Source organism: Hyaena hyaena, unplaced genomic scaffold, assembly GCF_003009895.1.
Source record: "Hyaena hyaena isolate Hyena2069 unplaced genomic scaffold, ASM300989v1 scaffold_30, whole genome shotgun sequence".
Lineage (NCBI taxonomy): Eukaryota > Metazoa > Chordata > Mammalia > Carnivora > Hyaenidae > Hyaena > Hyaena hyaena.
In genome coordinates, this window is record NW_024080662.1 from 3212401 (window position 1) to 3232686 (window position 20286).

Consider the following 20286-nt stretch of genomic DNA (forward strand, 5'->3'; position numbering starts at 1 on the left):
GAGGCAAGGGTCCCCTTCAGAAGGCTCTAGATGCTGGTCAGCCCACAAGTGTCCTCCCTAGTCCAGCCCTGACCCAGGTATCCAGCTGCCAGTACCATGTCTGCCCAGTGGGCTGAGCTGCACCCCAGCGGGCACAAGGGTCACCTCCCCGGCTCCCTTGCTCTAACAGCCACCAACCAGACTAGTTCTGGGGACATGTGGTCAATTTAAATCCCATCCCACCCCCTGACTGCAGCCAGAACGCCGTGTCCTCACCTTGGCCGAGGGGGAGCTGCTCATGACGCAGGTCAGCACTCTGACTACATGTACCGCAATGGCGTCTGTGTCCTGGTCCAGGACCTTGGGGTGGGGAGGGTCAGTCAGAAGAACCGGGGCCGGGCTGTCACAGCTGGCAGCTCCCTGTTCCTGGTATAGGGCCAGGAGCAGGTGCCCCAAGGCACGCAGCAGGGCTGGTCGGAGGCCTTGGGAGTAGAGGTACCAGCCCTTCTCTCCTCCTTCCTTGAACTGTTGTGACCCTCTCCCTATCCTAGGGGCCTCTCTGAGAAGCTTGGCAAGACCACTTTGACAAAGAAGCCAGAGAAGAAACCAAGACCAGGAAGTGCCTCACTGGGACACATCAACAGGGGACCCTCTCACTGTAACTCTTTGTCCCCCAGTGTCCGGTAGGCTTACGGGCCCCTCCCAACCCCACCCAAGCTAGAGGCACATGTGCAGGCAGGCAAGTGCCCCATCACCCATGATGATTGACAGGGGGTTGGGGAATTTAGGGACAATCAATCACAGGATGTTAGAACCGGAAGAACCTTCGAGACCTTTGAGTCCTACCCTGCCCCTCGCCCCCAGATCCAGGCTGAACATGACAGCCAGAAGCATATGATGCCCACTTGCCCTGCCCCACCCCTGAGGGCTGAGGGGTCAGCAGGGCTTGGAGACTTTGTCCACAGGTGCCAGGCTGCATTTGGGCTCCATGGGGCCTGACGCCCCAAGTGACCTCACACGACCTTTTCCCCCTCCCTAGGCCTCAGTTTTTTTCTCATCTGTGAAAACCAGGAGGTCTCACTTGCCTTGCCTTTCCTGCTTTGTAGATGAATAGATATGCAGGCTCTCAGAGAACAGGCAAGTGGAATGGCCACGGGGGCTGCCTCATGAAGACCAAGCCGGGGACCTCTCAAGGTTGGGGCCCAGGTGTTAAACCACCAGAGAGAGGGTTCTCCACGCAGAGCCCCTAACTGACAGCTTGCAGCCTCCTACCGGCCCCATGGAGGGTGAGGCAGGCAGCACATCTAAGGGGATGAGGGACTCGCAGCGACCTGCTTAAGGTGGGTACAAGGACCCATGGAAAGAAGTGGCCTCATGCAGGGGACTTCCTTTTCTGTGAGTGATGACAGCCAAATCCAGTAGTATTTGCGCTTCAGTCTCCCCTTCTGGGAATTGGGGTAGGTGGCTGAGTTTCGAAGGTTCCTTCCAGTCTGGCAAAGCCAAACTCTAGCTCCCAATACAAATACGAGGCAGGGCCCAGAGCGCTCCTACCCATTCCCTAGAAGGATAGGGAAGGTGGGCAAGACAGCATGGGGGACCCAGCCCTGTCACTAGGCCACACCAGACCTTACACATGTCTGCTCATTCCCCCTGCAGCCAGGAAAGGCTTAGAGAGGGAGCTGGAGGGGTGGGGACCCAGAGAGGTGAGTGCCTGAGCTGGTCAGCCCCAAGGTGGTACCTTCTGGACATCGGGCTCGGTCAGTAACCGGGTAGCCAGGTCACTGTCCCCCTCAGGGGGCGCCCGGGCCTGCAGGTACAGCTGTGGGGAAGGGGGAGGCACAAGATATAGGAGGCAGAGGAGAGAGAGGAGGAGGAACATGGGGGAGGGGTGGGATTAGAGCAGAACCTGGGGCAGCTGCTAGGGCTCCCGAAGGGAAGGCTCTGTGTGCCCTGAGCCCCAGGCCGAGTGCCCCACCAGGCACTAAGAAGTGTGGGGCATCTGAGCTGCCCATGCCCTGCTCAGCACAGAGTCGGGGAGGGTGGGGCAGATAAGTGGGCAGGAGTGGGTACTGTATCAAAAAGAGCTGAGCCCGCCTCCTACCCTTGGGGCGGGGGAAAGAGGGACCAGGGGCCAGGGCAGCTCCTGTCTTTCCATGACATCCCCCTCCTACAGCGTGCAGAGCCATCCTGAGCCTTAGGCCGTCCCACCAGCCACAGCCCCCCAGCCCGGTCCAGACCAGGTTTGCTCAGCAGCAGCTCAGCCCGCATCCCCAGGTGGTGCCCCCCGCCTCGGGGTTCCAGGCCCCGCACCCCCAGCCGGGCCCCACCCACCTTGCTGTTCTGGATGAGGCGAATAAGGTGCTCAAAGCAATTGTTGCTGAGGAAGGTGGCCTGCAGCACCGGCCGGTCCTCACATGCCAGCATCATGGGGATGGCGTCTGTGGAGAGGCCTAGGGTCAGCCCCGCTCCATCCCTTGCCAGCAACACCTCCACCAGCCTTAACCCTTCTCCCATGCTGCCCAGTCCTGCCTGCCTTTGTCACTTAGACCTTCCCCTGCCAGAGCCACCTCCCCAAGAGCCCAGAAGCCCATACCCACCGAGCATGCTGACCCGTAGGGTGACGAGGGCCTCTTCAGGGCCCGGGCTTGGGCCCGCTGGCCAGTCGGCATTAAGGATGCGGAAGTAGCCCTCAAGCAGGGTTCGGAGCTCTGGCCCGCGAGGGGGTGTGCGGCTGGCATGCAGGACATGTACTGTACCCACCAGTGCCTCCAGTGCCAGCGGCACCAGGCGGGGGTCCTGGGCCGGCCCATGGTCCCAGCCCCGTAGCACACCCAATAGGCCCTGCACAGAGCCGGCGCTCACAGCCATCTGCCCATTCTCCTGCAGGTATGGGCAGAGACGGCAACGGTCAAGGCGCTCAACGAGCAGAGACCCTGAGACGCCCACCCTCTGGCCCACAGCTCTTCCCGGCTTACCTTCCCTCCCGCAAGGACAGCACCAAAGAGGTGGACGAGACGCAAGAGCAGCATGGGAGGCAAGCCACTCGCATCCTGCAGGCTCTCTGGATAGGGTGAGCAGGCAGGACAGGACAAGGTCACCAAGCTTGCAGGGGGCTACACGACAGCGGGGTGCCCTGGGGGGGTAGGGGGCTGAGAGACTTGGGAAGAGGGAAGAGACTTGGTTCTGTACTTGGGGGGTCTAAAATGCCATGGCTCTATGCCAAGGTGCCTAGGGAAGACACGGCCCTTCTTTGCGGAGCTTGAAGGCACGTGTTCCTGCCCGGAGAGCCTGGGAAGTTCCCCATATCCTTAACCCCCAATGTGGGGACCCCAGGGTAAGCACACATACCCCACCCCACTTCCCCATGGCAACCCAGGGTTTAGTTTCTCAGATACAAATCTGGTCCCTCTACCCTGTGACAGTTGGAGCTTCCTGTGACCTGCTCTGGGGACTTTGCTGTGCCTACCATACAGATGCCCCCCCACCCCCACCCATGCCCCTGCTGGGGACTTCTAGGGGCTTTCACAGCCTCATATGTGGGAGGCCCACCTGGCCCTGCTCCAGAAAAGCTGGACAGGATGCTGGGCCACAGAATGAAACCCAGAGAGCAAAAAGGACCAGCCCAGGGTCACATGAGTGGTGTGTACGGTGGGGGCTGGGGTGGGGCTAGAGCAGGGCTCACTAGATTTACGAGGGATGGGGTGGGACCGCTCCCTGGACACAGGGCATTTGCCCCACCTGGCTTGGGCAGGGAAAAGAAACAGCAGGGAAAGACGTGGATAACTAGTCACATTCCAGGACTAGAAGTCAGGGTGCAGAGGGCGAGTGGGGCTGGAAAGGGAGGCTGTGGGAGCAGCAAGATCTGGTCCTGAGGTGCCAGGCCACCAGCGAGGGAGTTACGGCAACAGGAACCAAATCCAGCCTGTGCTGGGAAGCGCACTCGGGTTGTGGGAGAATGGAGGCAGGGAGGGGCCCTTGTCCAGGCACACTCTGCCCCGGCCCATCTAAAGTCCTGGCCAGTCTCCTTCCAATGAGAGGAAAAGAGGGGACCCAAAAGAAGGGGGCTCTTAGGGGGCACAGGTCCTGGAGGAACTGACCCCCGGGACCAAGGGAGCAGGAAGTGAAGACACTTAGTGTAGACGTTGTCTAAAGGAGGGGTGGAGGCTGCAGGGACCAAGGGATTGGACCAGGGAGCTTTCAGATGGTCTAGATCAGAGTGAGGTCTAAGTGGCTGTGGGGACCCAAGAGGTGGGGGGAAGGGGGAACGGAAATTTATCTCCCCCACTTTATGGGAGGCCTTCGCTCTAGCCCAGAAAAGAAATTACTCATTTTGCCCCGACATGCCCTTTCTCTCCTCTCTGCCCACCTTTCTGTCCTCCTTGGCCCCCCACGGAGGGGCGCCCCTCAGTTTCCCATGGTGCTCCAGCCCTGTTTGCAGCCACCACTTAGGACCCATCTTGCCTCTGGGATGTGGAACTGCAGCAGGACTACAGGAAGGGGTTCAGGTTTGGGGGCGGGGCCTTGGGGGGCCTTGGGGGGCAGCGGCGGGGCCTGACCTCTGAAGAAGACGCTGAATTCACTGGGCAAAACAGCTGGAGGGAACTTGTATTTGCTCTTCTCCTTGGAACTGATGACCTCCCTGGGGGTGGGGGTGGGGGATGGGCAGGGACCCTGGTGAGGCTGGGCACCTCACCCCTCCTTGGCCATCCTCCTTCACCAACCCACACCCATGCCCCCTCCCAACTCCACACCTTGGCTAAAGCTGTCCCCCACCCCATCCTCTCCCCAGCCTCCTCTGGGTCCTCTGCGGTGGGCTGGCTCTCACCCACTGTGCTGGCGCCGCCAGGTCTGGTAAGGGTCAAAGAGGCCCTCACAGAGGAGAAGGGCATGCAAGGCCACATTCTCCAGCTGCGGCGCATGGCCCTCTTGCTTCTGTGTTGCATGGGCTCCTTTCAGCTGTACGTATGGGGACAGGGTACAGGGGGGTTAGCTGGGTCCTGGCTCCGGCCTACAACCACCTCCCCACCCAGGGCAGAGCCCACCTCACCTCTGCTGTCAACCAGGTCAGCAATGCCAGCACCCGGGGCACCAGCACCTGGCCCCAGCCAGCCTCCACATTCTCCAGGTTCCTGGGGGGGCAAATGATGAGAGAGGTCCCAGGAATAGCCCCCCGCCCCATACACAGTTCCAAGCTGCACCCCCACCTTGCCAAGGACAACACGGACTCACCTGCAGAGAATGATGAAAAGCTTGAGCAGGAGCAGGGCCTGCTCCAGGTCCCCCTTGTCCAGCTGCTCAGCCAGCACATGCAGCGCGTCCAGCGGCAGCAGCGGCACCTCTGCACCGGCCTCCTCTGGCCTGCAGGGTGGGGGGGTCATTACGGCACCAAGGCCCCTCCCTGTGCCCCATCCCTGCCCTCCATGGAGATTTAGCCTCACCTGCGTGGCTCCAGAGAGAACAGTGAGATGCTTTTCTCGAAGGCCCCCACGAAAGCCTTCAGCCACTGCTGCAGGTAGCCCAGGTCCTTCTGCAGGCAAAGGAGATGGGGGTAGAGTGGCAGGAGACAGAGAGGGTGCGGTGCCCAGGGGAAGGACGTGGGGGCGTAGACAGCAGTGAACGGAGGTGGACGCAGGGTGGACAGGGATCAGATGCAGGGCAGTGCGGGTGGAGACAGCGAGGGATGGGGAGGGGAGGAGGAAGGGAAGTTAGAAGGTCAGCATCAGAGAACTACCCTGTATATTGACGGCTCTCCTGGGCCCCCTGTCTGCTTTTCCCAGTCTCTGCTCCCACCTCCCTAATTACTGGGGACTCAGGCAAGCCGGACATGAGCAGGGGAGGGAGGGGTGTAAGTGTGCACAGTCCTGGAATGTGGCCTTGGTGCACACTGGTGCTGGGACTGAAGGCCTTCCACCCGCCAGCCACTCCTGGCCTCTGCCTTCCACCTGCTCCCAGCTCAGCAGCTACTACCTCCAGGAGACCTTCCCTGACTGCGGCTCTGGTGCTGCATGTGCACCATGGACCAGGCAGACCCATGCACACGCACACTCCCCACAAGTGCAAGCAGAATGCCCTACCTCACCCTAGGAACCTAACGCCCTCCTGGCTGGTTACCTGGACCCCAGGCCCCAAAGCTGGTTCCATGGGCAAGAGGGGCAGCGGCTGAGCCCGTGTCTGGGCGCCGCCAGGGAAACTTTGGTGTGAACGGGAAACGTCCCCTCCTGCCCCGGCAGGGGCAGGAAGCGCAGAGTCACGGTGGGGGAGGGGGGCCGCTTCCTCCCGGCAGACCGCAGGGATGTGGGGGGGCCCCCCCGGGGCACCCAGGGCCCTGCAAGAGAAGCTGCAAGGGACCTGGCCCAGCACTGGGGGTGGGGCCTGGAGTACAGAGGGGCGGGGTCACACTGCCCTGGGCGCTTGGCTTGGAGACCAGAGACTTGTTTTACTGGCATAAGGTCTGGACTGGAGTCAGGGCAGGCGTATCTAGGGACAAATTCTGATCCCTGCTGCTATAGGGGCCCTTCATTCAAGGCACTCAGAGCTCCCTCACCTGGGCCCAACACCTTAGGCCCAGGGAACAATGTGGACTGTGGAGGACTCAGTCATACCTCTGCCCTGTCCCCCTTCTCTGGCCTCCACCTGGTCCTACTGGTCTCTACCCCTGGGACACAGCTGAGTAGGTCCTAGCCTAGCCCCAGTCAGCTCTAACTCTATGCCCCTCCCAGGGCACAGAGTGGGTGTGGCCTGGAGCTCCTCCTCCTCCCCTGTCCTCCCTCCCTCATCTGCAGTACCCCTTCCCCCCAGACCAGCTGAGCCCAGACCAGCTGAGCCCAGAAGGCAGCTTTCTTTCCCAGGGGCAGAGGGGTAGGGCAGGGACCAGACTGGAGAAGGCTGAAGGGGCAAGGAACACATCATAGGTGCTGAGTCCCAGGTGCCATGGACCTCAACCCAAGGACTTCTCATTTCTGCTGCCTGCAGGCCCCAGACCACAGGGCAGGGACTGAATGGAACCCAGGGAGAGGGCCGGACCCCAGCAGAATGGGCCAGGTGCACAAGAAACCTAGGCAAAGCAGCCCTCACCCTGTGGTTGGGCACCTTCCTTGTGCATCTGCCACAGGCCTGAGGCCTGGGCAACTGTGAGAGGGGCTGGGGCCACCAAGGTGCAGGCCCACACCCCCCCGTGACTTTTTCTCTGTTAGTTACCTTTGGCGACCTCTCCACCCTCTACCGCTGGCAGCCTCCCTGCTCCCCTACCTCCGTCCACAGCCCTTCTCTCCACCAATCAGCAATGACACCAAAATGCCCAACCCAGCAGGCCAGGCTCTTTGACCACTTCTTCCGAACATTTCCCATTGTGCTGGGGCAAAGGGGTGGGGGGTGGGGAGGCTCCCGAGAGGATGCCTCACCCACTAGAACCGCTTCCACTGCTCTTCTTCTGAGGGTGCTGAAAGCCAGACCTCTGTTTTAGGCCAGGGCCACTCACAGTTGCTGGCCAGCCCGTCCACGCTGACCATGCGGCCCCTGCCTCGGTGGCCCCACAGATCCTGGTCTACCGTCAAAACTGGCCCAACACCATCCTCCCCTCTTCTACCCCCGAAACCACCCCCAGTTAAGCTGCAGACAGCACCTAAAATGTGGGTCTTTTTTGCCCACTGTAGCTCTGCTGAGCACCTGAAAACCCAAATTTGACCACGCCCTCCCCCCAACTTCCCCCCCGACCTGAGCATAAGGACTAAGATGAGCCTGGCATTCCAGGTCCCTAGTCCAATGGCACCTGCTTCTCCAGCCTCTCCGTCCGCTCTGCGTCACACCCTCTGGTCCAGGCCTCTATCCACCCCATTCCCTGCTGCCGTCTGTGACCTGAGCTCTTGGTACTTAAGCAGGAACCTGCCACCCTCTTTGTGGCCATCACCTGAACTGACCCTCCCAGAACCTGGGTGGGCCCCTCAAACGCTGCACACTCCTGCTTCCCATCCCTAGGGCCACACCCTTGGGCCTGTCCAGCAGGTCCAGGCTGGGCGGCTGTGTTCAGGGCTGAGGCAATCACGGTAGCCCTCATGGCTCTGGAAGGAGCATGAGGGGTCTCTAGAGCATAGAACTAGGGAGGATAGGGCTATCTGCCTGTTTCACCTCTGACCTGAGCCCCACGACGTGAGGCTGCGGTGCTCGGGGGTCCCTGCAGGGGTCGGGGCGCACAGTCACTGCGGCAGTGCTGAATGCCATGGGCTCCCAAAACTGGAAGAGGTGGCTGTGGCGCCTGGGCTCCCCACACTCTGCTCCTACTGGCTCCTCCCTCCCTTTCTGGCTCAGAGCAGGAATGCTGGGCAGGGCCAGCCCAGTCCTTAACTTGAAGGGGCCAGGGCCCCAACCCCACCCCTCCCGTGAAGGCGGGTCAGGAGCACCCACTCTCCTCCTCAGGCCCTGGGGCTCAAGTGTAAGTGGTGCTGAGGCCCTGCTGCCAGGGAGCAGGCTGTGGGGAGGGGGAGGTCAGTGGATCCGGGATGGATGAGGGGGGCTCACGACCACGTCTGCAGGAGCCCCAGTCTATGCCCGACCAGCCCTGAGGGAACTGGGTACTGGAGGTGGGGAGACCCCAAGGGCTAGCTGGGCCCAAACAGTCCCTGGGTGGGCACTGAACTGCCGCTTCCCCAGAACCCTGAGGTAGCCCGAGAGGGCTGAGGGCAGGCGGCTGTGGCATGGATGGGTGGGTGGGGCTGTCTGCCAGGGGACAGGGACGACCAAGCTGCTTGACACCGCGGTGCCCCAAGCCTGACACCAGCCCTGCCTTGCCCTGGATGTCACCCCAGGGCTCAGACCTGGCTTCAAACCCCTCTCCTCACCCCATCACCACCTCTCTCGGAGTTTACAGTGACACAATATGCAAAAAGTCCTTAACTGGCGTCTGGCGTCCAGTGTGCCTCCTTACACACGAGTGGCCGCCGCCACCTGATCAGCCAGTCACCCACCCAGCACAAGGTTTAGGCAAGTCCGTGGCCTCCCCTCATGTCACAGCACCCCGGACCCCCGGATGGCCCAGCCCAAAGGCTTGATTCACTGTCCCCACACCCACAGGTCTGTAAGAGCTTTGTCCTCCATTCTCCCCAGGGCCAGCATCTTTTTCAGGACCCAGCCCTGTCTGCTGCTTAGGGGCTGGGGTTGCCAGTCAGGGGCTGGGGGCACAGGTTCTGAAGTCCAGCCCTGGTTCTCACTCTTAGTAGCCTGTTACTCAACATTAATCTCTTTGCGGTTCAGCTGCCCCTTTAAATCCATCCCTCCTTACATGCTTCACAGGTAAAGGCTCTCTAACATATGCACCAGCACCAGGTAAGGCGAGGGGAGCTCCACCCCCAAATCCGGGGGCTCTGCCCTCCGAAGCCCTTGGTGTGCACTGGGAGAACAGCACTAACGTTCTCCCCACACACTTCGGTGAGTGACTGATGAGTGGCAGACCTTGGCTCACTGGCAGAGCCAAGGTCTCATAGGTGGCTGTCCCAGGTGGGTGGAATGGGAGTCTTTTGGTGGCCCCCAGGTTAGAGCCAGGAGCAGGGTAAGGAGAGAGATTGTAGCTCCACAGTGAGTGGCTGTTCCTGGTCAGAACTGCCTGGGTGGTAGTGAGCACCCCAATTCCAGGGACAGGCAAGCAGAAATGGGACAGGGTGGGGTGGGGTCTGATCAGGATAAACTCTTTCAGGCATGGGTGTCTCCCCCCTCAGCATCAGGAGGGGGATAGCAACGTTAAGCCACAGGTGGCTTCTGGCTACACCAGGGGGCCTGGAGGTCGGACTTGGAGGACCTCAGGTCAAAGAATGAAGCAGGAAGATGGGGACTTTGCCAGAGGCAATGGCAACTGAGGTACAAGTATCCAGGTGACTGAACCAATCTCTCCCCCTTACCTGGGGATGGGGTCTTGAAAGGGGTAGACTTTTTGGTCTCCCTAATGCCCCCTAGGGCTTAACCTTCCCCTTGTCCTATCACTATGGAAACCAAGAATTTCCTTCCAGGGTCCCCATAGTAACCGACCCTGTTTCTATGGGGACCCCACACTTCCACATCACCTCCCCAGTTGCCATGACAACTCCAGAGATTGCCAGCCCCTCCCCCCAAGCCTGGGCTCTGTGCTACTCTCCTGTCACCTCAGTCCTGCCCTTTCGGCTGCCTCAGTAAGAAAGGCAGGGAAGAGGAAACTCTGGTTGCTCCTCTGAGGTATAAGCACGAAGGAGGCTATTCTGTCTCCGTTTTTCCCATTTCAAGAGGGTAAACTGAGGCACAGGGAGGCATATGATCCAGTTAAAGTCCCAGAGGGAGCAGAGGGCCTGATCAGGTTTCCATGAAGCAGTAGAGCTCATCAGTTGGGTGAAGGACCAGTGAGGGGTGAACAGAGCAGGGTCAACTCCAGCCCCAACTTGACCTCCCTGGAGCCCCGAGTCCTCAGTGGCGTAACTGGAGAGTCCGGCCCGGGCTCGCTCCCCACCGGTAACCTGAATGTCTGACCTGTCCTGACCTTCACAGCCCTGAGCGCCTCCCAGATGCCATGCCCCCCAGGGCTCCTTTTCACTCAGGGGCTGTTGAGCGATGATGCTACTGCTCCCACCCAAAGAGGGGCAGCTCATTTGCACGTTATTTTGCATAACTTTTACCTGCTGCCCAACTGCTGGCCTGTTGGGTGCTGTTCCCGGTCTTCCTGTCCTCACCCCCTTGCTAGCCCTCCTTGGGGAAGCCCCCACCTATCGCCCAGGCCTCCCCCTCACTCCTGACAACTGGCCTCTCGTGCTTCCCACTGCCGTGTGCTGGCTCCCGTCCCCTCTGCCCACAAGGCCCAAACGCAGCCTCCTAGGCATGACCGGTCACTGCAGTGGGGCCTGTCTCTTGCATCCAGCCACTCAGCTAATATCCGGGGAGCCTCTGTGAAACATGAGGTGCGGGGAAACTGCCAAGCAGTGAGCACAGTGAGGGTGAAAATGGGGACCTGCCTGAGCTGAGGTCCAGCCCGGTCCGGGGGACAGGAGACGAAGGCCCCCTCAAACAGGAAGGAGAAGGCTCCACGCAGAATAAACAGCTTGTGCCATCCCAGGGCGCAGACCCACTGAGGCTTCCTGCCTGCAGAACTAGACCCTTCCCAGGACAGAGACTGGGTCAGAGCTCTGCCGGACTCTGGCCCAAATGTGTCCGATGACCTTGATATGACCCTGCCTTGGTTTCCCTACCAGGGCCCCGAGGGGCTCAGCTTGAGTGATGTCCAAGGGCTACTCCTCCCTCAGCAGTACTCCTCCCTGCAGCCACCTTCCCCACTTGTGGCCCCCAGAGGGAGGGGGGGTGGGCGGGTCTGAACCTGGGGTCTGTGAGGAGAAAGGAAGGGCAGAAAGGGGGGTGCTCCCCTGGGCGGTCCTAGACCCACAACTGGGAAAACAGGTTTGCCAGCTGATGTCAGCTCTCTGCTAAGGGGAGGGGCGCGGTTGTCGGGAGAACCTTCTGGCCAACTCAGGGGTCTCTGAACAACCTCCATCAGTTCAGTCTCTTACCTTATCTTACCCCCTCCCCCAAGCACACACACAATAGGTCCCTAGCAGGGCTCAAAGTAGCACAGCCGCCACTCCCTGGGAGCCCAGCATGGAGGGGTGGGGACCTGTTCCCAAGAGCAGGAGCAGGACCAAGTGGGCAGGAAGGCAGCACTGGGAGGTTGGCCGAAGCTTCCGGTTCATACTCACATCCTGGATTTGTTTGCTCAGCCCTGGGCCACCCCCTGACTGCCCGGGCTTCTAGGGCTACAACCAGCCAGCCTGGGCCCCAGACTTGCCCTGAGGAGGTGAGGAGCTGGAGGGGACAGGGGAGTTAGCACAGATGAGTGCTAAACCCCCCTAGGGAAGAGGGGGGCTGACCATTTGCAGAGCTCAGTGAGAAGGGGCAGCCTGAACACTCACCATTAACGTCCCTCAGACTCATTACCTGGTTCAAGCCCCCCACTTCGCCTGGTCACAGGTGCAGAAACCGAGGACAAGAACCTGCCCGCAGCCATAGGGGCAATCAGACGCATGGGGGCCAGGGGAGGTTTCCTTCTGAATCTTTTCCCTTCCCAAAGACCAGCGCTTGGAGATGTGGACAGAGAGAGCTGGGGGAGGGGACCCAATGGCAGGAGCCTTCTCCGGCGCAGACAAGCCATACTGGCCACCCCTCTGCAGAGTCTAAGCCACCCTGAGATCAAGGTTGGGCCAAATTTACAGATAGAGAAGTAGAGACTCAGAGGTGTAAAGAGCTTGCCTTGGGTCACACACGCTGCCTCCTGCAAGGGGCCTGGACCTCTCACCACCTAGAGGGACTCAGTAAGCTGCGGCACTTATGGCCTGGTTTCCCGGTCCCCTGGGCCCCCGACCCAGCCCTAGGAGACAGTCAGCCAGCCTCTTCACAGAGGGCCAGCTGATCTGGTCATGAACTTCCCCCTGGTGACGAGATCAGGGGCACACAATAGTCCATTGTGCCCAGGGCACACCTGAGCCAGCAGCATGATGCCAGGCAGGTGCAGGGAGGGAGGCTGATGTCGGTGAAGAGGAGGGGGGCATTACCCCGGGATCCCTCCCTGCTGTGAAAGTAGAAGGAAAGTGGGAGCCTATGTATGTGAGACACAGAGTTTGGAAGACACCAAGTTTTTAGCTCTTACAGGACACCTGGGTCAGAGTCACACCCTTCACCTTCAGAGGCCACTTGAGGTAGTCTCTGAGACAGGACATGGAGCTTGGGAGGGAAGGGCCTCTGTCCACCCCTTTCAAACATCCCTCCTAGCTCATCTCCCCTCTCCCCTCCTTCTCCATCCAAGGCAAATCTTTTTTTTCTGGCTGGACCCCTAGGTCCACCCAGGGGTAGGGCAGGGGTCTCTTCAGGTCAGGGTCCGGGAGGAGTTCCTCACTGCCGGTGCACTGGTGGGGAACAGTCTGAATTGACTCAAATCAGACCAAAGTAGGACCCTACGTCTCTCCCTCCCCTGCCGGCACCCCCAAGCCCACTGTGACCCATAGGCCATGACCACCCCATGGGGCCGCGCCCACAGGAGAGGCAAGCCCAAACGCAAACTAAGGCTTCCTGCCTCCCCAGCCCTCCCAGTCTCTCGTTTATTTTCCGGGCCTCAGTTTCACCATCTGTAAAAGGGGGAAGTGTCCGGCCGTCTGTATCCGGGCCCCTCTCCTCAGCAGGCACGACCGAGGCTGCGCGGTCCCCACCCAAGAGGCTCTAGTGAGGTGCACGCCCGCGAGGGTCATCCCCCAGGTTTTAGTGCGGGAGGCACCGGCGGGCCGGGGGCGGCGCACACGTGTGCGCAGAGCCCAAGTCCTCCCCGCGCGCGCGCGCGCGCATCTACGCGGCCCCCAGGGACGCGGGGCGCAGGTGCAGCAGGCGCGGGGCGCGCGGAGCTGGGGGCACAGCGGGAGCGGCGTGGGACGGGCTCACCTGAGCATAGTACAGCAGCCACAGCTCGTACAGCCGCTCCGAGGCGGCCATGGCCCGGCCCGGCTCCGGCCCTGCTGCGCGCCACCTGCCGCCGCCGCCTCCTCCGCGCCGCCCGCCGGTTGCCCTCGGCCAGGCCCATGGGCGGAGGGCGTCACTCCGGGGCGGAGCGGCGCGGTACTACTCAGGGAAGTAGTACTGGCCCCCGCCGCGCCGAGCCACCCAAGTCCGCACGCTCCTCCTCCTCGCGGCCGGCCGCCGCCCGGCTTCCTGCACTTAGCTGCCGCTACCGCCGCCCCGCCTCTCCCGGGACCGTGCAAAGGGCGGGGAGCCCGGAGGGAGGAGGAGCTTGAGGTCAGGGGCGGCCCGGGAGGGCGCCCCGCAGCCCCGCTCTCAACCATCGCGCCCCTAACAGTGCCTTGAGAAGGGCCAATCTGAGCCTCCCTGACGAGGGCCGGAGTCAAGGTTTTCCAGACTTGCCCTTAGTCTAGATCCACCCCTGGAGCAGCCCGCCCGGCTGGAATTGCCACCTTTCATGCAAGGAACAGGGGAGGGGAGGGGCTGCGGGCCTTGTTCAGATGGCCAGATTCCACCAACAAATAATGGTAACAACCATGATGACACTTGTGGAGTTTATCACGTGCCTGGTGCTGTTCTAAGCACTTTAATGGGGAGACCAAACATGCAATGTTTTTGCTTCTGTTTGTGGAGCAGGATGGGGGAAAGCAGAGAGCAGCAGGGCATGCCTGAAACACCTCCGGAGGAGCAGTGCCCTCCACCTGTCCCGCACATCCCTGGAAGGTTTAGGCAGTCCTCACGGGTCCCCTCCTCCAGGGATCCTCCTAGATGCTCCAGCGGAGGCATCCTCCACTCCAGGGCTCAGCACTTGGCGTCACATCTTTTGTTTTCTTTAACCTCAAGAGGTTAAAAGCAAGAGGATGTTTCGTGCCTCTGTTTTACAGATGGAGAAATTGAGGCCCAGACAGGCCAAATGAGAAACACCGAGGTGGTCAGGGACAGCGTGGACGGGGTGGAGGCTTGATTGACTCTTTGCTGGGCCATTGCCACCATCACCCCGGAACCCCTCTCTTCTCCCCAAACCAGCCTGCCCCGGAGGTGAGGGGCCCCCTGGTATTGGGCAGGGGTCAGGCCCTCGGTTGGAGTTAGGAGGTGTGTGGAGCTCAGAAAGGCACCATCGGCTAGAGGAACTGGAGTCTGGAGTCCCTTAGACCTTGAGTGGCCAAAAGAAGACAGATTCTGTCACCATTTCCGTCCTTTTCTGCCCTCTCGGCTTCTTAGGCAGCCAGCCCCTCCACTCTGGCCCTCTTTCCTGCCCTGTCCATCTTACCTCTGAGCTGACATTTCCGGAGCACTTACTACCTGTGAACCAGATTCTGGGAAGTCGCCCCCCTGACGCAGGGGGACAGGGCACCAAAAGGCTAGTGAGGGCGAGAGGGTCGTTTTGGAGGGACTGGATAGAGGTCTTGTGGCACAGGAGCCTCTGAGGGGAGCTGGGAGGAGTGGGCATTCACCTGCCACCACCCTGGGAAGGGAGGCCCCAAGCAGGAAACAGCTTTGCTGAGACAAGTCATGGTATGTGTTGGGGGAGGGGGGTATGGCCTCTGTGTGGCTTTTCGGCACCTTGACATCCTGTCAGAAGATGTTGACTTCAGGGGCACCTGGGTGGCTCAGCCCGTTAAGTGGCCAACTTCAGCTCAGGTCACGATCTTAAGGTTTGTGGGTTTGAGCCTCGCCTCAGGCTCTGTCTGTGCTGGTAGCTCAGAGCCAGAGCCTGCTTTGAATTCTGTGTGTCTCTCTCTCACCCCCACCATCGCTTGCACTCTGTCTCTGTCTCTCAAAAATGAGTAAACGTTTAAAAAAAATTTTTTTTAAATAAAGATCTTGACTTCAGCCAAAGTGGTCTCCTGGTTGTCAGGGCATGCTGGTTAGTGCAGGAAAGAAGACCCTGCCGGCTCCTGCTGGGGAGGCAGTGCATCTCTTGGCTACCTGTTGCAGTCAAGGCCAAATCAACTCTCAGGTTAGTTCTCAGGAACTAAGCTCAGGAGGTCCCTGGGGCCCACTGGGCCTAGGTTGGGTAGTCTGATCCTGAGTACTTTGCTGCTTCAGGGTGCTTGGAGGTGGGAGGGGATGATCCTTGAGGCCGAGGAAATGGCCACTGCGCAGGAGCTGAGAGTGGACATAGAAGCCCATGAACAAGTGCATCAGGAGCCACTTGATAGCTGGAGAGGAAGAGGCAGGTTTCCTTTGGGAGTGGAGAGTGACGGAAGATTTCTTGAAGGTATTCGGGCCTTGAAGAATCGGGACAAGTGGACAAATAGGGTCCGCGCATTCCAAGCGGCCGGTACGGACTGCGGTTGGCGCTGGCTTAGGCAAAAGCCGAGCGATCGACGCGCTCTATCCTCTTTCACTCAGGTCTGATTCCACTTGCTACCTTCTCACTGATTGGCATTGGATGAATCGAGCCTTACGGCCTTTCTCTTTGCCGTGCCCTCCCCCCAACAGGCGAGGCGAGTTGCGGGAAAGATAGGGCGGGCCCTTCTACAGTAATTCGGCATTGATTGGCTTTCAAGACTTCCTGTTCTCCCATTCCCTTCCCTGGATTGGCCGCCAGAGGTTCATCTACTCCTTGGGCCTGCGCGTTGCGGGACGTGGGAAGAGGCGGGCGGACAACATGGCGGCACCTACAGCTGGTGTGGGCCGGCTAGAGGAAGAGGCGTTGCGGCGAAAGGAACGACTGAAAGCCCTACGGGAAAAAACCGGGCGAAAGGTGAGGAATGCAGAGGGAGGGCCGTGGCTGAGGCAGTCAGCGTTGGGATACAGAACAGGAACTCGAGGACGGGAGAATAGGAAAAGGCAGCTGCTGAGGACGCGCATGCGCGCCCGTCTGGAGCATGCGCGAGGAGTCGGAGCCCGCCTACCAAGTCCGCTAGCTCGCTGGCTGGGACTCTTCTGGTCGCGCTTGCGCAGGAAGGTGGATGGTCCGCGGGCAACGGTCTTTTTGGCTACAATCAGGGGTTTCCCGCCTGGGTCTCCAGGGCGACTAATAAATTGGAGATGCTCGTTGGATGAGGCGTGATTTTTTTCGCTTTTCAGCGCCCTGAATCATCCGTTTCCCCACGACCCAGCCATCATCCTTCCACCTCTGGTTGAAAGTCGCAGAATCTGGCACACCCCTCCCTGTCCGCCAGCGCGCCTTGGGCAGGGCAGTACGACGCTGCTCGGGGCGCTGAGCTGGAATCGTTGAATAGAAAGTCTAAACAGAAAAACCCAGTTTCTTGGTTATGGTGCACCTCAGGGAAAGGGAGAACACTTAGTTCTTCCCAGGCTACTTCTCTGGGGATGGACCTCCTTGTCCTGTTAGTTGCCAAACTTGGAAGCCTCTTTGCTTTTGTTTGACACCAAAACATCCGATTCCATTTCCACTTAAAAAAAAAAGTTTTAATGTTATATTTATTTCTGAGAGAGAGAGAGAGCGACAGCGTGAGCAGAGGAGGGTCAGAGAGAGAGGGAGACACAGAATCTGAAACAGCCTCCAGGCTCTGAGCTGGCTGTCAGCACAGAGCCCGACGCGGGGCTCGAACCTACGAACCGCGAGATCATGACTTGAGCCGAAGTCGGAAGCTTAACTGACTGAGCCACCCAGGCGCCCCTCCATTTCCACTTTTTTGATCTTTGTGAGTAATCAGGAGGAAGGAGAGCCCTGAAGTTCGTTACCTGTGTGCAAACCCTGGCCGTGGGACTTGGGACAAGTGGCTTCATCTTCTTGAGCCTCCCTCTTTTTCTTTCTTTCTTTCTTTCTTTCTTTCTTTCTTTCTTTCTGAGCCTATTTCTTTCTTTTTTAACTTTTTAAAGTTTATTTTTGAGAGAGACTGTGAGAGGGGGAGGGACAGAGAGAGAGGTGGGGAGAAAGAAAATCTCAAGCTGGCTTCGCACTGTGGGGCTGAACTCACAAACCATGAGATCGTGACCTGAGTCGAAACAGTGGTACACTTAACTGAGCGAACTACCCAGGCGCCTCTTCTTGAGCCTGTTTCTTCATGTCTACAGTGAGGACAACCACCCCTCTATATGAATTCTTGCTGGGTTATTTTGAGATCCGACAGGATCATCTATATGAAAGAGCACTAGAGACCACAGAGGGGGGAGGTTGTCGATTCTGCTCTCCTTGGATGAGCAAAAACTTGTATCAATTCTACAAAATACAAAGAATAGTAAATATCTAGACCTTCCAGGGATTGGGGAAAACAGGGACCCAACTTTCTGAATTAAAGAATCAGGCTGGCCAATCTGGCTCGTATTACCTTTCTTCAGGGCGGGCTGGTGTCCTGAGGGAAAGTATGAGAGGAAGTAATAGAAAGTGAAAACTAGCCAGTTTGGCTTCTGCTTTTTTTGGCACCTTGTCGGCCCTGTCAGATGGTTGTGCCTGAAAACTGCTTGACCTAGGGAAGTTCAAGTCTCAACCTCTCAGTGGCTAGCCAACCGTGCTGTTGGCTTGGATTTAGAGCCCAGATCATTGGGGCTGGACCTGAGATCAGAATACAAAGGACAATGTAGCATCTTCAGGGCCCATTGCCATGGGAAGGATGCCAACGCCATCAGGAGCACTGGCTTTTAAAGAAGGATTCTCTGAGGGCACCTGGTGGCTCAGTCAACTGACTTGATTTTGGCTCAGGTCCTGACCTCACCATTTATGGGATCAAGCCCCGTGTTGGGCTCTGCGCTGATAGCACAGGCCCTGCTTGGGATTCTCTCTCTCCTTGGATTCTCTCTCTCTTTCTCTGCCTCTCTTTAACTCGTGGTCTAAATAATTAAATAAATAAATAAATAAACTTTAAAAAAAAAAGTGGGATTCTCTCAATGGGCTGAAAATATGGCCTGATTGCTATTCTTTTCCTCAATTTCTTTATTGTGGTAGAATACACATAGTGTAAAATTTACCATTTGAAATATGTTCATAATGTTATATAACTATGCCCCTGTGTCCAGAGTTTTTTGAACATTCCAGATGTAAACTCTGTACCCATTAAACAATAACTCCCCATTTCCCTCTCACCCCAGCCGCTGACAACCACCATTCTATGAATTTGACTACTTTAGGTATCTTACAAAATAGAATCATATAGTATTTGACTTTCTATGACTAGCTTATTTCACTCAGCGTAATGTTTTTAAAGTTTATCCACGTTGTAGCATGTGTGAAATATTCGTTTCTAAGGCTCAATAATACTCCTTTGTACACATACCACATTTTGTTTATCCATTCATTTTGGGGTTGCTTCTGACTTTTGGCCGTGAGTAATGAATGTGCAAATATCTGTTTGAGTTTGTGTTCTTTCAGTTCTTTCTGGTATGGACCCAGAACTGGAAATTTTGGATTATGTTTTAAGGAACTGCCTGCCATATTTTCCACAGCAGACACATCAGTTTACATTTCCTGCAGCACATGGATTCCAGTTTTTCTGCATCCTCATCAACACTTGTTATTTTCCATTTTGTTGATTATAGCCATCCTAATAGGTGTGAAATGGTATCGCATTGTAGTTTTGATTTGCATTTTTGTAATGATTAGTGATGTTGAGAATCTTCTCATGTGCCTGTGGCCATTTGTATATCTTCTTTGGAGAAATGTCTTTTTGGGTCCTTTGCCCATTTTTAAATTTTTTTTTTTTGTGATTGAATTGTTTGAGTTCTTATTATATTCTGTATCTTTTATCACATGTGGGAATCACAGATATTTTCTCTCATTTCCAAAGTTGTCTTTTCACTTTGATGCACAAAGTTTTAATTTTGATAAAGTCCAGTTTACCTATTTTTTCTTTTGTTGTTCCTGCTTTTGGGGTCATACCTAATGAAACCATTGTCAAATCCAGAATCCTAAAGTTTTCCTCCCATGTTTTCTTCTAAGAGTTTTTTTTTTTTTATGTTTTATTTATTTCTGAGAGAGAGAGACACAGCATGAGCAGGGGAGGGTCAGAAAGAGAGGGAGAAATAGAATCCGAAGCAGGCTTCCGGCTCTGAGCTAGCTGTCAGCACAGAGCCCAACGAGGGTCTCAAGCCCACGAACTGTGAGATCATAACCTGAGCCGAAGTCGGATGCTTAACCAACTGAGCCACCCAGGCGCCCCTCTTCTAAGAGTTTTATACTTTTAGCTCTTACATTTAGGTCTTTGATCCATTCTGAGTTAATTTTTATGTATGGTATAATGTAAGTGTCTAATACAGTCTTTTGCATATGAATATCCAGATTTCTCAGTACCATTTGTTGAAAAGACTGTCCTTTCCCTGTTAAATGGCCTTGGTATCCTTGTTGAATGACCATATGTGTGAGAGTTTATTTGGGGGCTCTCTGTTCTATTTTATTGGTTTATACATCTGTCATGCCAGTACCGCGCTGTTTTGGTTCCTATAGCTTATAGTAAGTTTTGAAATCAGGAAGTATGTGTCCTCTGACTTAGTTCTCTTTCAAGATTGTTTTGGCTTTTGGGGATCCCTTGAGATTCCATATGAATTTTAGAATGGATATTTTCTGTTTGTGCAAAAAACACCATAGGGATTGCACTGAATCTGTAGATCATTTTGGGAAGTGTTGCCATCCTAGCAATATTGTCTTCCAATCCATGAGCATGAGATGTCTTTCCATTTGAAGTCTTTTTCAGCATTATCCTGGGGCTCCTGGGTGGCTCAGTTGGTTAAGCGTTTGACTTTAGCTCAGGTCATGATCTCACGGTTTGTGGGTTCAAGCCCCACGTCGGGCTCTGTGCTGACAGCCAGCTCAGAGCCTGGAGCCTGTTTCAGATTCTGTGTCTCCCTCTCTCCCTGACCCTCCTCTGCTCATACTGTCTCTCTCTGTCTCTCAGAAAT

General features: G+C 57.2%; 2 protein-coding genes across 9 annotated transcripts in view; one reads left to right on the forward strand and one right to left on the reverse strand.

Moving 5' to 3' along the window:
• NBEAL2 (neurobeachin like 2) overlaps positions 1–13628 on the reverse strand; it is a 29322-nt gene extending 15694 nt beyond the window's left edge. For 3 of the 8 annotated variants that reach the window (XM_039228347.1, XM_039228343.1, XM_039228340.1), the window contains exons 1-11: positions 13408–13628; positions 5418–5506; positions 5209–5337; positions 5027–5108; positions 4805–4935; positions 4536–4618; positions 2955–3040; positions 2577–2859; positions 2311–2417; positions 1718–1798; positions 256–339 (exon numbers count right to left, since the gene is read on the reverse strand). In XM_039228347.1, coding sequence (XP_039084278.1) covers positions 256–339; positions 1718–1798; positions 2311–2417; positions 2577–2859; positions 2955–3040; positions 4536–4618; positions 4805–4935; positions 5027–5108; positions 5209–5337; positions 5418–5506; positions 13408–13458 — 1206 coding nt within the window. In that variant the 5' untranslated portion in view covers positions 13459–13628. Of the gene's footprint in view, positions 1–255; positions 340–1605; positions 1630–1717; positions 1799–2310; positions 2418–2576; positions 2860–2954; positions 3041–4535; positions 4619–4804; positions 4936–5026; positions 5109–5208; positions 5338–5417; positions 5507–6090; positions 6148–13407 lie in introns of those variants that run through there. The other 5 variants (XM_039228341.1, XM_039228342.1, XM_039228345.1 and 2 more) reach the window with 5 other exon arrangements.
• Positions 13629–16063: 2435 nt separating this feature from the next.
• The window catches only part of CCDC12 (coiled-coil domain containing 12), a 53157-nt gene continuing 48934 nt past the window's right edge, over positions 16064–20286 (forward strand). Inside the window, exon 1 of the mRNA XM_039228352.1 lies at positions 16064–16192. Within this exon, the coding sequence (XP_039084283.1) occupies positions 16097–16192 (96 nt within the window). The 5' untranslated portion in view covers positions 16064–16096. The remainder of the gene's footprint in view (positions 16193–20286) is intronic.